Source organism: Molothrus aeneus, chromosome 15, assembly GCF_037042795.1.
Source record: "Molothrus aeneus isolate 106 chromosome 15, BPBGC_Maene_1.0, whole genome shotgun sequence".
Classification (NCBI taxonomy): domain Eukaryota; kingdom Metazoa; phylum Chordata; class Aves; order Passeriformes; family Icteridae; genus Molothrus; species Molothrus aeneus.
Window position 1 is genome coordinate 2,094,474 of NC_089660.1, and position 17,607 is coordinate 2,112,080.

The 17,607-nt window shown below is 48.2% G+C and overlaps 1 protein-coding gene across 1 annotated transcript in view; it reads left to right on the forward strand.

Annotated features, from left to right (window-relative positions):
* The first annotated feature begins 239 nt into the window (after positions 1-239).
* Positions 240-17,607, forward strand: part of UBTD2 (ubiquitin domain containing 2) — a 44,646-nt gene continuing 27,278 nt past the window's right edge. The window contains exon 1 of the mRNA XM_066560215.1: positions 240-329. Within this exon, the coding sequence (XP_066416312.1) occupies positions 260-329 (70 nt within the window). The 5' untranslated portion in view covers positions 240-259. The remainder of the gene's footprint in view (positions 330-17,607) is intronic.

Below are 17,607 nucleotides of genomic sequence, written 5' to 3' on the forward strand. Positions count from 1 at the left end.
TGCCGGTGCCAGTCCCAGTGCCAGTCCCAGTCCCGGTGCCGGTGCCGGTGCCAGTCCCGGTCCCAGTGCCAGTCCCAGTCCCGGTCCCGGTGCCGGGGCGGTCCCGGGGCGGTGCCAGGGCCGGGCGCAGGCCGCGCCCCGGGGGCGGCGTTGCGGAGCGGGGAGGCGGCTCCGGAGCCATCGCGCCTGCCCGGCCGGCGGCGGAGCTCGGTGCAGGGGAGGGGGGCGGGGGGCGGCTCGGCGCGGGTCTGCGGGCCCCATGGGCGGGTGTGTGGGCTCCCACCACGACTCCTCGGGCAGCCTCAACGAGAACTCGGACGGCACCGGAGGTGAGCGCTGCGGGCCGGGCCGGGGGGCCCGCGGGGGGACCCCGGGGCGGGCGCTGCGGGCCGGGGCCTGCGGCGGGCGGGGGAGCCGCGTCCGGCCGCCGGCCCGGATCGTGCCCCGGGCCATCCCCCGGCTTCTCTGCCTCGTTCGCCCGAAGTTTGCCGGGGCGGCGGGGCCGGCGGCGCTCGGCGGGCGCTGCCCCAGGGCGCAGCCCCCGCCCCGCTCCGCGGCCCCGGCGTGCGGGGCTGTACCGGGGGATGGCCCGGGCTGTGCCCACCGGGGCCGCACCGGGGCTGTACCGGGCTGTGTCCACCGGGTGCTGTGCGGGAGCTCCGCCGCGGCTCCGTGGCCGGGCCGTACCGGGAGCGGTGTCGGGGCTGTCTCGCCGGGCAGTGCCGGAGGGCTCGGGGACGCGGCCCCTGCTGAAATAAAGCCCGGCTGGGGAAAGGGCCTGCCCGGGGCTCCCGAAGTTTGTTTTCCTCGGGCTCCGCTCCTTGCGCTGTGCGGGCAATGATTCCTCGGCTCGCTGAGATCCTGGCGCTGCTGCGGGGCCCGGGTTTATTTTGCAGCCGGGAGAGGTGCCTGGCTCCAGCCTTAGCCGCCCGTGGGACCGGAGCGGTCGGCGGCGGCTGGAGATGCTGCACGGAAGGATGGATGGAAGGATGGATGGATGGATGGACGGATGGACGGATGGATGGAGCAGCGTGGTCCCTGCGAGCGCAGCTCGACCTGGGGAGCAAAGCCAGCGTGCAAACGCTGCTGCAGTGTCAGCAGCCTTTCACCGGCGGGTTCCTCTCCAGCTAAATGCCTGAATGATTGCTTTTTCAACCCTCTCAGGTTTGTGGACACCTGATGTTCTCCAGCCGAGCTATGTGTGTTTTATAGTCATTTAAAGTCAGCCTGCCAACAGGACACTTGACTTATAGGTAGTCCTCACACATGCAGGGTCCACAGATTTCAGGAGGAGAATTGCTGATCTAGGTCTGTGTTTTACCTGTGTTTTACAGAATGTTATTTATCAGTCTGGTTTTTATTTCGGATGTCCCAGCTGATGGGTGTTCTTTCCATCAGTGGCTTTGCTGTCATTCCATAATGTAAAAATATGCAGCACTTGGAGTTGTATCTGAACCAACCATCTGCTGGTTCATGCCAGATACAGAGTTCATGGAAACACCAGAATTCCAGCTGCTGAGGGCTGTGTGGGATTTCACAGAATCCCAGAATAATTGGGGTTGAGGACTCCTGTAGTTGGGGAGTGACCTCTGGAGATCATCCAGTCCAACCTCCCTACTGAGGCAGGGCCATCCAGAGCAGGTGACACAGGGACACATCCAGGTGGGTTTGGAATGTCTGCAGAGAGGGAGGCTCCACAACCTCCTGTGGATTTAATCACATTAGTGTCATTGAAAGGAATTTTATAGCTTTGAGTATTGTGAGTCTTCCCTACTCTGTTAGTAAAAAGGGAAGGAGTGGGTTACCTAAAATGCATCTGTACTAAGCAGATTTACCAGGCAGTAAAACCCTGCAGGTGTGCTGAGCAGAATGGACCAGTCAAAGGAAAAGAACAGCAGGAATCATCTCATACCCCGAAATCTTGACCAAAAAATAGCATTAAAAGCTCCACTGGTGCTTGTCCTGAGATGTGCTTTGGTATTATGAGGTGAGATCATGTCACAGAAATAGGCTGGGTTTAATTTCCTTGCTCTTATCTCACCTGTGATATCGAATGAATGAGATAGGAGGAGAACACGATCGGGTTTTGGGTGATATTGTAGAACAGATTCCACGCCCCAGAGCAGCGTGTGAGGTGGGCAGGCTCCATCCAGGCTCTCTGTGTCCCTGCCTGGTGCTCCCAGGGCATGGCACTCTGCTGCTCTGGGGTTAAATAACCCATTGTGCCTGCTGCATTACAACAGCAGCTGGGCTTTCAAGATGTAAGAGATGTGAAATTCGTGTCAGCTGGCTCGTGTTGATTCATGCTCTCAGGGTAATGTTCCTTAAGGTTGTCTCGCCGAAGTGAGAAGCGCTGAAATTTCACTTGAATTATGAGCTTCTTAGGACTGTCTTAAACAATCAGCTCCAGTGTGCAATAGCCTGTTTTGTAATGCTACAGATCTGTTCCTGCCTCTCCACAAGGAGGAAAGGGGGGGTAGGTTAAGCTGGGGGAAGCTCTGAGTATCTCCCCTAAATGTGACTCCCCAGGTGCCAAAGTCCAGCCCGCGCTGATTCCGAGCTTTACCAATTCTGCCAACGTGCCCTTAGCAAGCCTCAAACCCGGCTTGCTCTCTCGAGGGAGCTTCTGTCTGGAGGCATCAGCCAGTGAACCAGCTGAAGCAGAAGTGAACACGGTTTGGAGCTGAGACCTGTGCAGAGAGATGACTTTTTCCTGTTCCCCAAGTGAGGCTCGTTTCCTCCAGCTCCGGGGTTGTGACCTCACCCGCTGCATTCACTCTCGGATCACTGTCGGTGAGCGGGCCAGAACGTTTCGAAATCCTGGGAAGGTGTTTTGGAACATGATGATTCTAACTTGCCAGTGATGGGCTTGTTTTGGAGAGGCTTTGTCTTTTCCCCAGAATGGAAAAGTTTCCTGGAGAATTGTGAGCGCCCGAGAGCTTGCTCAGCCAGCAGTGGCTGTGTGCGACGCTGGGTGAGAGCAGAGCCAGCTCTCGAGTCTGATTCATCCCAGTTTCAATTTATTCCAGGGCAGTGGGGAGTGGCAAAATCGTGCTCAATTGTGTTATTGGAGTTGAGAGGAGGATTTGTCACATCCCTATATTCTCCTCAGTGTTTTTGTCTATGGCCAGCACTTCCCGTTGCTCGTGTGCAGCTTGGCAGAGCTGACGGCATGTCCTGGCCACGTGTGCTGCTTTTGTCTCTTACTGTGGGCATTTTTCAAGGTCAGGATGCCTGTGTGTGTCTCAGGAGAGCTGGTGTGGATCCTCAGGTGTGCCTGCATGTGTGAGATGGAGCTAATCAAAAGCCCAGCTTATTGCACAGCTCTGTTTGCAGTGACCGGAGCAGGAGGAGGCTGCTCCTCACCAAGAATTTAACAGATGCTGCTCTGCCCATCGGGCTGGAAATGAAATGGGCTTTGCAGATTGGTACCAGCTGTTTCATTAGCACTGCTCTTTTTAGCAAGTTCTCATTTCACCCGGACATTGGCATAGACAGGAAAAGTTCCTGCCTCGATGCTGGGTGTGTTGTAGCCCAGCAGCACCAAACTGTGGTGGGTGTCCTGGGTGGATTTACTGGGGAGTCATTAAAGGACATCATGAATTGGGTTATAGACACAGGTTGTGCCCAGTTCATCCCTTTAGCTCAGCTGTCTCCCACCTAACAGCCCTAAGGGTTTCAGGAGCTGTGCCCTGCCTAAGGTGCCCGAGTTCCTGCAGGATGGTGAGAGCAGGGGAGGAGTAACTGTTCTGCAGCCACTCCCCAGGCTGTGTGACCTCTTCACTTGTGCTTCTGGCATTGCTTTGGGCTTGGAATGAACTGCTGGAAAACTCCGTCCTTGTGCCTGTCCATCAGGTATGTTCAGTTGAGCAAAACCAGCAGAGCTGTGCCAGCTCCCATCCCCACGGGCAAGTCCTTCCTGGAGGGCTCCTCAATTTCTTTTTGAGAAGGAGAAGGAGGAACCTGTTCACTGTCTCGTGGCAGCTCTCACCCCTCTCAGAAGCTGCACGTGGTGAAGTTCAGTGAGACAGTTACTTGTGTGGGGTGAGGGAAAAGCAGGGAATCCAGTGGCTGCAAGCAGGAGTCATTCCAGATTAGGGATTTTGGCTGCAGCTGTCTGATTGCTGCTGAGCTCTCCTTGACACGATGCTCTCCTGCCTGCTGCAGTTCTTGTCACCCTTCCTTGGGAGCAAAGATGCTGATTCTGTTTGAAATTTGTCTTCTTTCCTGCTGCCCCCATCACCCAGCAACGAGAACAGGGCCAAGTGGAAATAAGGCTGCCAGAATGGGAGATTATTCAAACCCTCCATTCCTCCCGTGGAGTTTGATGCAGTGCTGGAGCTTCATTAACTCAGAGAAAGGCAAATATTGTGCTCCACCTCTGCTCTCAGCAACTGGACAACAGTTTCTTAAATATTTTCCTTGAGTGCTGTGCAGGGCTGCGTATCACATGGCTAATTGGAAGTCACAATAACTGCTTTCATGGTGCTTCTCTGCAAGACTGACCAGGGGAATTTGCATGTTAAGCAGTGAGATTTGTGGCTCACAATTGCGCTAACACAGCCAGGCTCTGCTTGGCTGGCACGGGGGGGTTAAACAAGCAGCTCATGACTGCTTGAAGAGCATTTGGTGCCTCCCTTTTGTGCTGGAGCACACAAAGGGTCTCCCAGAGGGATTTTTCAGTGGGTTGGAGCTGTTGGGTGCAGGCTGGGATGGTTTTTCACTGCCACCTGAAAGAGGCACCTCTGGATTTCAGGTAGTTCCTGCTGGTCTGGAATATAGGGCTGGCAAAAATAGTCAGAAATCAGAGCTGGCTTTTGCTGTTAGGTCCTGCTGGGGGGTGTTTTGTATGGTTTGTTTTCATTTTGGAGGGGTTTTTTTAATGGAATAACGAAAAAAGCTTAGCATGACTGAAATTTGCTCCAAATCCTTCCTGCTCCATGCCTGGGTGTGTTTAAAGGATGTGTAGATGGAGCACTTGGGGATGTGGTTCAGAGGTGGCAGTGATGGGCTGATGATGACCCTAAAGGTCTTTTCCAGCCTCAACGAGTCTCTGATTTCCACAAGGGGTTTTATCATGGCTTTGGAATGGAAGTAGCCTTTAATAAATTGTATTTCCCAAGGGCTGGGCACCCTCAGCCTCCTGGAGGTTATTGGGATGTGGGAATGGGTGCTGCCAGCTCCTGGTAATTCAGTCCCAAGGGTTCCTCTCGTGGCTGTCACTCTGCTGCTGTGACACCTTTCCTTTGTAAAATACAGGACTCGGTTTTGTTTTCCAGGTGATAACAAGGAGCTCTCAGAAACCCAAATAAAGTGTTATTTTTGCTGTTAATAAGGGCTGGCAAACAAAGCTGTTTGGTTTCCTTTTTGGCTGGTTCCTCCATGTAATTGTTTGTTTGGCTTCTAGATGAAGTGATTTATTTTAATTTCTCTGTTTGGGATTGCAGTGTTGAAAACGACAACATCCTCCTTCACTGAATGTTAAATACAATAAATTGAACAGTCATTGTGCTTTGGAGACTTTTGATAAATGGAAAATATTATTAGTTGCCAGTTTGAATAAACTCTACAAAGCAGCCATGCACTCTCATTGCAGCAAGTAATGTGATAGCTATTATTTTTCATGTGAATGTTGAATAATATAATTTATGAGTCACAAATTATAATACAGTTGAAGCCTGAAATACAGATTTGCTTCGTGGTGAAGTTGCAAATTCCTGTGAGTCTTCTTGCAGGTACAAGGAAGGGTCAAGTTGGCCTTAATTGCTTTGGTTACCTCTTAAAAAAAAAAAGAATATAAAGATCTGGAAATTCATGAGCAAATGACCAAATGACCATGATCGAGAAGGGAATATAACTCCTCCTTGTAATTTAGAGTGTGATGTGTAACAATCTTCATCCTCTTTTCTAGGCAGACACTGTGTATAAATGTGTGATACATTTTTAAACAAATTACGCTGTTCTGTGGAGGAATAACAGAGCTGGAATCAGTACCTGACTGCAGAATAAAACACTTTTCTTGCACTCTGAGGTTTTTAGTTAGCTTCATCTGCTGCTTCTGTGTTGTCTGGCAGTTTAGAGTTGACAGAACAGAAATGTGCAACTACTTAGGAAATAAATGAACTTGTCAGTTTTGTTAGGGATTTTTTTTTTAAATTTGGTTGGTTTTCTTGTTTTTATAAGGAAACAAAGAAGTTTCCCCTCACGTGGGGGTCGTGTCTGCAGTGTAATTCGGTGTTTCAGACTGAGTTTTCCATAGCAGAGAGGTGATGGATCCAGAGCCTCCTGCATCCCGAAGCAGCAGGAATGCTGGTGGCGCTGGGTGTGGAAAACACCTCCAGCACAGGATGTCAGCTGACACTGCTCTGTTTGACCTGTGTGCAGGGAAAGCTTCTCTTGTGCTGTATTTAAGGCTCAGCTGGAACCTGAATTTTACATTTGCTGCCTTGTGCTGGCCCTGGCACTCTCAGATTTAATGTGAGCTGGACAGAAGATGGGGCACAGCAAACTGCAGGAGGTGGTTTTGTTCTGGTCCCCATTGTAGGAGTAAATTAAAAACTGTCTCAAATGCTGAATGAGGCTTTCTTAGACTACCTTAAATATTTAAAATGCCATCAGTCTCATCCTGAGGCTCCCCAGCACTGGGAAATGCAAGGGCACTGCAGGTTCTGCAGGTAACAAATGCAGGAGCAATTATTGGATGCTATCAATTTGCAGGAGCTGCTCCACATCCACTTGACCTCTCAGGCCTGATGGAAACCATTTGGAAATCGTCCTTCCCAAAGCAGAAACGCTGCTGGGGTTGTGGATTAGAGCAGTTTTAGCAGCTCCTCCCTCCAGCCTTTTCTCAGTGTCCTTTTCCCTGCCCATCTCCCCCTCTCCTCAGTGAAGAGGATTTAAAAAGGAAAATTCAAAGCCCTGCTTGAAAGCCATTTGTGGGAGGAGATGGGCACAGCTCTGAAGTGCTGATTTTTTATTTTTATTTTATTTTTTTTTTTTTCTCCTGCAGAATCTCAGATGTGCTGGAGGATTTTCTGAGTGCCTGTCTATCTGTGTGTGTATAAAGACATCCTTGTGCTGCTGATGAGGTGGAAGGGAGGGGATTTCGGGAGTTTCTGCATGATCTGTCACGTGGTTTTTTTTCCCCCACATTCTCAACCATGAAAGCAGAGCCACTTCACAAATGGGAGTGGAAAATGCTTCAGTAGTTTGCAGCAAGAACAGGTAGTGCCCAGGGGGAAAAGATTAGAGGCTAAAATGGGAAAATGTGTCACACAGAGCATGGCAGCGCTGCACATGTTTAACAGGGAAAGTTTACTCTTAAAACATATATATTCAGTCTAGCATTAACCACCACTTTTCTAGAAATAAATTACTTTTCATCCCCTGAAATGATAAACATTTTATAGCTCGTAACAGCTTCCAGTTTATAATAATGTATAATAAATGTAGCAACTATAAATAATTCTCTTTAGTGCAGACAACAGATTCTGGAGGGAGGCATTTTTCACCTTTTCCCAGAGGAGCTGTGTGCTCTTTGAGAGCACTCCCAGGGCCTGAAATGGCATCGGAAGCAGAGCACAGCACTTTGGGATTGGAAGCTTGTTACCTTGCTATTTTTAAAATCCAGTCATGGAGCTGCAGCTCTGCTCCCATGCTGTGATGAAGGGCACTGTGGATTCAGCAGAAGAATCTCTCCGTGGCATTTACTTTGGTGCTTTATTTCCCTGCCACAGAGCTCTCATCTCCTGTGATTCCTGCCTGGCTGGGTAAATACAGACTCTGTAAAAGAGCACCTACAGAACAGCACAGGGTACCTGCAGCTGCCAAATGCCATTTTCTCCTCTCTGCCAATTGTTTTATTGTTGGTGGGGTTTTTTTTGGGAGCACCTGAGCCTGCAGCAGAGCATCAGCAAGCACAGGATAATGGCTGGCTGGAGAATTTAAGGAAAAATTGTTAATTCCTCTGCACAAAGCATTTCCTGGGGAAGCTGTCACCGAGCCCTGCCTGTGTCACACGTGCTGGATTTGTGCCTTCAGAGTGGGTCTGGGTGTGTTTTCTCCCTCTCAGGTGCACACAGAAGCTGGATATGTCAAAAGAGTGTCTTTAATGCAGAATATGGAGCTTTCAAATGCTCCTGAGCCATTGCCCTGCATCCCTGTCCCTCAGAGGGGACATGCCCCGAGTGGGAAAGGGACACCCAAATCTTGGAATGTGCAAATGGATTTTAGATGTTTCTTTGGTGCAGGTACAAATCCCATTCCTGCCTGGCATGGCTGTGGCTGCTCCCAGCTTGTTACCCCTCCCCAGGGTGAGGAGACAGGGGAAGGAGCAGCTGGGAAGTTTTTTGGGAAGCACAGTTTGGAAAGCACCACGGTCACCCAAAGGTTGGGTGCAGTTTCCCTGTCTGGATGAATTCCCAGGTGGGATAAATTTGGTGGCAGTGATGCCTTGGGCAGGCTGAGCTGGAGCAGAGACCAGACAGAGCTAAAGAATAAAGCAGGGATTTATTCAAAGCATCTCCTCCATGGACCCACCTTGGGCAGCACCAGAGCCCAGCCAGGGCTGCGCCCAAGATGAACCAAAATGGCCCCAAAATGCACGGCCGGGCACGGGCTCTGTCCCTGGGATCAGTTCTGCTCCATTTGCACCTTGCAGTTCATTGTCCCATTCCAGCTTTAGCCCCTGCAGTCCCATCCTTGTTTTTCTCTCTCCAGCCCACGGGGTTTGTGCTCCTGGGCTGAGATTTGGGTCATTTGTCCTTGGTGCCCAGCTGGAGCAGGAATTGTTTTGTCTCCCTGCTCTGTGCACAGAGCTCAGCATGCCCTGATGTGAAGCCCAGACCCACACACTAAAGCAGAGCAGAATCTGCTGCTGATGCCTCAGGTTTTAGCTTTTCTGTTTTTCAGACTCAGACACGTTCAGCTGAGCACTCCAGTGCTTCCCATTTCCAAGGTGCAGCATTCCCAGATTTGCCAGTGCCCCCATGGCTGAGGCTGAGCCAAAATCTCCCTTTCCCTTGGCATTTCCATCCTCCCAGTGCCTGGAATGACCAAACCTGCTCTGGAAACTGGGAAATCACAGCTCCCAGCTGAGGGGGAGCACTGGGAGGGCTGAGGGAGAGGAAAGCTGTCACAGAGCTATTTAAACTTTTTTTTTTTTTTTGAGAGTTAGATTTCACTCGTGAGTTGCATGCTGATGACTTGGCTCAGTGAAACACGTAGCAGACTTGATTTTTCTTTTTGTGATTTTTTTTTTTTTTTTGCTCTCTGCCCACATAAGTTCGTTAAAAGCACATGGGTTGCTATAAATATGAGTGCTTTTAGAACAAAAATACCTTCTGTGAAGTGCTGATCAATATTGGATATTATCCTGAGACAGGTTGAAATGCTCATTTGAGATGGGTTCTCACTCTTTTGTGTGTTTTTCACATCCACAGATCTCCATTGTCTGTTTATGCAGATCTAAAAGTAGCTCTGATGCCAAAAAAGCTCGAGTTTCAACAGAAAACCACATGATTATTGCTTGACTGAAGTCACACACTTCCAGTCACTCACAGATTGGATGGCCCCACGTGGATGTTACAGCAAAATCCCATTTTTTGCTGCCTTCGTGCGGCCCAACAAATCACATTCTTTGTGCGTATCCAGGGCTCTCCTTTTAATACAGCACTGAAATAGCTCCAAAAATCCTCCAGGCACGGGTTTGGCTTTATCTGAAACTCCTGCAAAATAGAGCAGGGAATACAAGATTTTAGTCTGGCAGCTGGGAATAGAAAAGGAGCAGCAGCATTGTCAGGTTGTTGTGGTTTGGTGTTACAAGGCAGTACCAGAAGAAAAATCCTTTAGTTGTAAATAAGCTTTTAGTTCTTGAGCTCTGCCTCAGAATGGAGACTTTCTAATTGAGTCAGAGTAGACAGAGATTATTTTCTGTAAACCTCTGAAAACACTTGGATTTGGGGTTTTCATTCTCCTAAATAACACAAACCTTTAGAAAATCCAACAGGTTCTTCTCAGCTGTTGTTAGAGGTGAATCTCAAGGGCTCTGTGTGCTCTGCCTCCCTGGGAAGTTTTGTGCCAATTCTCCTAAATATTGGTGTCATTTTGTGCCAATTCTCCTAAATATTGGTGTCATTTTGTGCCCTTCCCAGTTCTCCTAAATATTGGTGTTGTAGGAATTAGGTTTAAGTTGAGGAGGAGAAGTCATGGCTTTTGATTAAATTATTCCTCTGGCAGCTTGAAAATTGAAATTTTAGCTTGAAAATTGAAATAATCTGCTGGGTTTTGGAGTGCTGGAGTGCTCAGCAGTGGGGAAAACACAATCACCTACTTAAACAGGAACCCAAAATTCTCTTTTTTATCTTGAACATGACAGGAGTGGGAGGGCTCCAAACACTCCCCAGTCCCAGCCTTCCTCCATCCCAGGATCAGTCACGATCACTTCTCAGGGAGCAAATTTCCCTGAGAATTTTTAATTTAAACTGATTGAAATTGATGCTTACCACAGCTTCTTCACAATATTGCTTTGGGAAATCAGTAGGTTCCTTTATAAATTATTTTTTTCTGCTTTATCCATCCCAAATCAAGTGTTTTATCTTAGGATTGCCACTGCAATTCTTCATGACTCTGATCATGTTTTTCCTGATGATTGGTGTGCTGCAGGACTGGGGAAGGAACTGCATTAGCATTTTATCTTATTGTGCTGGGAATCTTATTACCAAGAGTTAATAATTTGCATTGAGCTCACATTAGTTAGGAAAATACTGCAGATATTTCGGGGTGGGGGAGGAAGTGTTTTGGTTGCTGCCAGTGTCCTGCTTGAACATCCCTTGGCAGCTCTGTCCAGAGGGATGCTGAGCTGCTGATCCGATAATTGAGCCTGTTCAAAATCCATTTTATTAACTAAAAAATCTATTTTATTAAGTATTAAGTAGTGACAATTCAGCTTAAAGTTCTGCAAAGTCCAAGATGGCAAAGGCTTCTGTATCTCTGCTTCAGCGCTGTGTCAAACAGAATATTCTGCCTTAGAAATTCTACCAACTGATCTAATCTTGCCTTGAAACTCTTTCCAGGTTTGCCTGCTCAAGGATTCTGTCGCTATCTGATTGCTCTGCCTGCCAAATTTCCAGGCTGAGTTCATCTGCCATTGATGAAGTGCATTTCTCTCTGCTCCCTGCACTCACCCTTCCTTCTTTCACACGTCTCCTTTGATTATTATGAATTAATCAGGGCATTTTTTCCCAGCTGAGGGGACTCTTGCCATGCAATTCAGCTTTAGGGATCTGCACCGTTTCTTTCCTTGTGTTTTGAAACTTTCCAACTTTTGCTGGTTTCTGTTGAAGGTTCATAAATTAGGAGCCCTTTTTCTCACAGAGCATTTTTCTATCAAGACATTTCAGGGATTAATGTTTGTTAAAGGCAGTTTTGATGCTAATAACAGGGAGCTGTGTGGGTACTGCTCAGTTTTTAATGCATTTTTCCCCTGCTCATCCTCAGGTCTGAAAGTGGCCCCAGTTCTGCTGCTCTGGGCCTTGAGATGCCTTTGTTCAGAGCTGTGGAATCAGCACTTCCTGGGCATGGTTTGCTCATTAGAGCACAGTAATTAGTGAGTTTGCCATGGACTTGCATGCAGCCATTCTTAGGAATCCTTTCCTGGATGCAGTGAAATCAGCAGGTTTGGGTGTTGGGGTTTGATTTCTCCAACACTTTCAGGAGTTCCTTTCCCTAAACCAAATGATCCCACCTGCCCTGAGAAACCATGGGAGAGAGGGGTGGGCTCCTGCTTTCAGATGGCTGAAATAAGAATCTCTTTTTAATAATGCATTCTCATTGCCAAGCAAACTTCTCATCCTTAATTTGAAACTATTTTCCCTTGCAGAAAGGGCAGCAGGGGTGAAGAGAGGATCTGGGTAATAATGGAGAGTTCTGCTTGAACTCAGAACTTTTCTTGCAGACACTTGAGGGCCCAGCACCTTCACACATTTATTTAATCTGTTATTACATCAATTATGCCTTAAATAATGGGGAAAAGTAGGCAAAGTGCATCTGTCCTGACAAAGAGCTCTGCTCTTTCTTTGCAGTGATGCCACAGGAGAAATGAGCTCCTGGAGCATTATGGTGAGGAGCTTTTTAGAAAGGACAAGCACAGCCCATGGCCGAGCCCTGCTTCAGCTCTTGCTGGCTGTGGAACAACTGAGAGCGTTGCCAGCACCATCCCTGGGCTGCCAGCTTTGAGCCTGCCCTGAGCTGTGGAGAATTAAACGCATTTTCAATCAAATTCTGTGAGCCCTGCCTTTGAAAGGAAGTTCCTCAAGGGCTGTGTGTCCGTAGGAAGCACTGAGCAAGCACCACTCAGGCCATTAATAGAGCTAAAGCCTGGTGTGCTCAGGGACTTGTGAGAGAGATCAGATTAATTTGCTAAAGGTGGAAAGGCTCTGGCTGCTTTAATCTCGCTCCATTTCAGCAATTGAAATGAAGAGGGCAGGTTCCTGTGCCTCCTCCAAGGTGCTCCCTGTGCTTGGCATCGCTGAGAGGAGGAGGAGGAGGAGGAGGCCTTGATTCGTTTCCTCACTTTGGGGGATTTTGTGTGCTCAGGGTTGGATTCACTGGGTGCCCAGAGGAGCTGTGGCTGCTCCTGGGTCCCTGGCCAGGCTGGGTGAAGCACCTGGGACAGTGGCAGTGTCCTTGTCATGGCAGGGGGGTGGCACTGGGTGCCCCTCAAGGCTCCTTCCAGCCCAAAGCATTCTCTGGTCACATCAATCATCCTTGAGGCTCTAACAGGGCTGTTCGTCACCCAAGAACATCCACAGGGAGATAAAAAGGCCTTGAAAGGATGGAGTTTGAAGGCTGCTTTGTTCACGTGCTCCCATTCACAGGATTGGGTTGGTTTGGGGTTTTTTTTCCTCTGGATGTACGAGACATCCAGGTATTTATACAAGTTGCAACAAAGGCTTGCACGTATTTCATTTTAGCTTAGATTGCTTTCTAATTATCTGAGCAATCCACTGATGTCCTTATCTGTTATTACTTGCCTCTAACTCAGGGATGAATGTGGATTTCTTAACAAAATGTGTACTTGAAGGGTAGGAATTCCTTATGGCCAAGAGGTTGCTCATGTGTTCTACACTAAATTCTGAGCTTTATCCAGCATGGGTGCTGGAGTTTGCTCTGGGGGGACTGCCCAGGACAACAGAGAGCAGTTGAGTTTCAAAATTGAATGTGAAATATTAACTTTACTATGAAAAAGTACCCTGTAAAATAGGGCTGAGTAAAGCACCAAGTATCATTCTGAGAAATTCAATTTCTCGGATGAAACCTACAAATGTTTATGTGACTTTTGCTTTCACTTTTTTTGAAACCAAGCCATCACCTTTCAGTTTTCCTCAGGCACCTGAGGAACATTATATGGGAGTGTAAAATGAAATCATTAAGATAATGTATGTTTGGGATGTGTGTCAGGTAAGATTCCTATTTTCAGCTTACACTGAGCTCTTAATTAACTGATGAGCTTAAGCAGCTGAGATACAGTAATAGTGCATTTAGTTAATTGGCTCATGTGAAACTTTATCCCTGCCAATAACTGTGACACTGGAATAAATTCAAGACATGGTGTTAGATCCTTTAACTAAGCTAATTTAATCATTGGTCATTGTAAAAACAGCCACCAACTTGGAGGCTTTTTTTTTTTTTTGTCATTTCCTGCTGGAATTTGTGACTGCTGTGCTGGCAGCAGTGACATGGCAAGCATGGCATGTTCAGCCAAAAAATCCTTGGGAAATGCAGTTGGCCATCTGTCCTGAGCATTATACCTTGAATTACCCAGATTTCAGGCTGTGCTGGAAGGGTTTAATGCAGCAAAACCAAATTTTGGCTGTGCTGAGATGGGGTCTGAGCACTCTGCTGCCTCCTGGGCAGTTTTACCTGAGGGAAAAACCTGAGAAAGATGGAGAGGGAATTCTACCAGGGCCTGGAGGGACAGGACAGGGGGAATGGGTTCAATGGGTTCACACTGACAGAGATGGATATTGGGGAGGAATTTTTCCCTGTGAGGGTGGGGAGGCCCTGGAATGGCTTTCCCAGAGAAGCTGTGGCTGCCCCATCCCTGGAAATGTCCAAGGCTGGGGCTTGGAGCAGTCTGGGCTGGTGGAAACTCTCCTTGCCCATGGCAAAGGCTGGCACTGGATGAGATTTAAGATCCCCTCAAACCCAAACCATCCAATGACTTTATAAACTTTGGGTTTACTTGGGCAGTAAATGCAATTCCCTGGTGGCACCATCCAGAAGGTCTCCAGAAGGTTCAGCCCCACATTTAAACACCCTCTGCACAAGGCCCTGCTGAGCAGGGTGTCCTGGCTGCTTTCAGCACCGTCACACCTCATCAGGGACTGAAGAAATCCCCAGCCAAATATTTTTTTGTCATTCTGGCAGGGTGAAAGATAAGGCTGCCTTTGATTATTTATTTTTTTTTCCCTTGAAAATTTTGCTGATGCTGGACGCACTGGTGGTGTGTTAAACACAGCCCAGGTGTCCAACAGATGGTCCTGTGTCACTTGTCCAGCTCAGAATTCCTGGTGGCCTCGTGTGGCTGGGCCGTGTCTGGGTGACAGAGGCCACACCACAGCCCTGGCTCAGCCCAGAGAAAAGCCAGGCTTTGTTTTAAACCCTGCTGAGCCAAACCCCGCCTTGGCCTTGCTCAAAGCACCCAGAACTCAGCTGGGTGAAGATTTACGAGCCACGAGAGTTTGAGTAGAATGATGGTTAATTTGTCACAGGGTGAAAAAGTAGAATTTTGGGGTTTTAGAATGGGGGTTCAAGAGGCAAGATGGAGGAATCTGGGCATGTCGTCTCGTCCTTCTGGTCCTTCTGGTCCTTCTCCTCCTCCTCCTCCTCCTCCTCCTCCTCCATCTTCTGCTGTGATGGTGACGCTTCTGGATTGGTTTAGAACAGAGACAGACTGTCTAACATAGGTGATAGGTATTTGAAAATTATTGTAAATAAAGTACACTTAGTTTTAAATATCGAAAGGGCAGTCCCTGTGCCACTGTCAGTGTGTGGGGAGGCACTCGGCACTGGGGGAGTTTTGGTGCTGCTCCTTTTCCCAAGGAAGGGCTGGAGGTGGCACTCAGGGCTCTGGGCTGCTGTCAGGGTGGGCATTGGGCACAGCTTGGTGATCTTGGAGGGCTTTTCCAACCTCAGTGGTTCTGTGGGGTCAGCCCCCAGTGAACTCTAAATCACTTTTTTAGCAGTTGGTGCTTGTTGTGCAGAGGTCAGAGGGAGGACAGTCTCAAGGAGGAAGGGGATTTGTGGGCCTGAGCTGTTCCTTTGCAGCTGGACCTGGACATTTCCTGCTGCTCAGTCCATGCTGCCATGAGCCTGGAGCAGTGGGCAGTGCCCTGTCCCAGCAGGGCACCAGCACAGGTTGTCCAGGCAGGAATTTGCACTTTTATCTGACGTGTCTAAAGTTTCCCTGGGAACTGAAGGGACAGGAGACACAAAAGGCTTTTAGTGCTTTAAAAGTAAAGTTGCTGAGTTGCATTCTTCCTCATGCTGAGATACACAAAGCTCTGGGGTGGGGGTTTTTTGGGGTTTTTTTTTGCAGATAAGCTCTGTTCAGGTTCCCAGTGCATTCCCTGCTCTGTGCTGCTCTTGTTTTGGGTGTGGGGCTGCCCTGGTGCCCAGCTCAGCTGCAATTGAGCTGCAGCTGAAGCCACACGCTGCAGAAGTCACAACAAACGTGTGCTCTGTGCAGCCTGGCTCAGACAGAATATTTTTCATGTTGCTGACAGCTTCCTAATGGTTCTTGTCACAGCTTTTAAAAAAGGTGGCCCAGCTGTGCACTGTAGATGGTGCAGATTGAAGCTCTTGGTGCTTGCACACTGTGGGCTGGGCATGGGGAAATCTTTATCCTCTGCTCTATCCAGCTGGAGACATTCATCTGCCAGAGACAGGAGCAGTTTAAATTCCAGTGTAAACAGTGCTGACAGGTAATTGTGTTGGTAATGTCTGTCCCCTGGAGCTGTTTCACCTCAGTGAACTTCCCTGCCAGGCTGGGGCTGACTCTGAGCTGGGTTTTACAGCTCCTGCTGTTGGACCTGAGTGAGTTTGGGGCTCCATGTGGGCATCCCCTGGGCTGTGCCCTGCCTGGCTGCCTGCCTTCCTCAGCCCTGCTCAGCCCTGAGCCAGGCTCTGAGCATGTGGGGACTCCACAAAGGTGTTCCCGACCTGAGACACTTGTCTCTGTCCACAGGAGCTGTTGTGTCATGAGCTTAATCAAGGTGATTGAGAATGGAGAATGAGACTGAGAATTGAGAATCAAGATGATTGAGAATTGAGAATCAAAATGATTGAGAATTGAGAATGAGACTGAGAATTGAGAATCAAGGTGATTGAGAATTGAGAATGAGACTGAGAATTGAGAATCAAAATGATTGAGAATTGAGAATGAGATTGAGAATTGAGAATCAAGATGACTGAGAATTGAGAATCAAGGTGATTGAGAATGAGACTGAGAATTGAGAATCAAGGTGATTGAGAATTGAGACTGAGAATTGAGAATCAAGGTGATTGAGAATTGAGAATCAAGAAGATTGAGAATTGAGAATCAAGGTGATTGAGAATTGAGACTCAAGGTGATTGAGAATGAGACTGAGAATTGAGAATCAAAATGATTGAGAATTGAGAATCAAGGTGATTGAGAATTGAGACTGAGAATTGAGAATCAAGGTGATTGAGAATTGAGAATCAAGGTGATTGAGAATTGAGACTGAGAATTGAGAATCAAGGTGATTGAGAATTGAGAATCAAGGTGATTGAGAATTGAGACTGAGAATTGAGAATCAAGGTGATTGAGAATTGAGAATCAAGGTGATTGAGAATTGAGACTGAGAATTGAGAATCAAGGTGATTGAGAATTGAGAATCAAGAAGATTGAGAATTGAAAATCAAGGTGATTGAGAATGAGACTGAGAATTGAGAATCAAAATGATTGAGAATTGAGAATCAAGAAGATTGAGAATTGAGAATCAAGGTGATTGAGAATTGAGACTCAAGGTGATTGAGAATGAGACTGAGAATTGAGAATCAAGGTGATTGAGAATTGAGAGTTGAGAATCAAGGTGATTGAGAATTGAGACTCAAGGTGATTGAGAATGAGACTGAGAATTGAGAATCAAAATGATTGAGAATTGAGAATCAAGGTGATTGAGAATTGAGAGTTGAGAATCAAGGTGATTGAGAATCCTCTGTTTGTGCTTCCAGCAGGAGGCTGGGTGGGCAGGCAGGACTCAGGAGTACCCACAGAGCTTTTGGAAATAACAATCATGGAAACAGAGGATGGTTTGGGTTGGAAGAGACCTTAAAAATCATCTTGTTGAGGGCAGGGACACCTTCCACTGTCCCAGGGTGCTCCAAGCCCATCCAGCCTGGCACTGCCAGGGATCCAGGGGCAGCCACAGCTCCTCTGTGCCAGGGCCTGTCACCCTCACAGGGGAGAATTTATTCCCAATATCCAGTCTCCATTCCCCCTTGCCAGCTGGCTCTGGGCTGGGAATGCCCCCTCAGGTCAGATAAAATGCACTGCCCTAGTTCCAGTTGTTCAGGATATCCCAG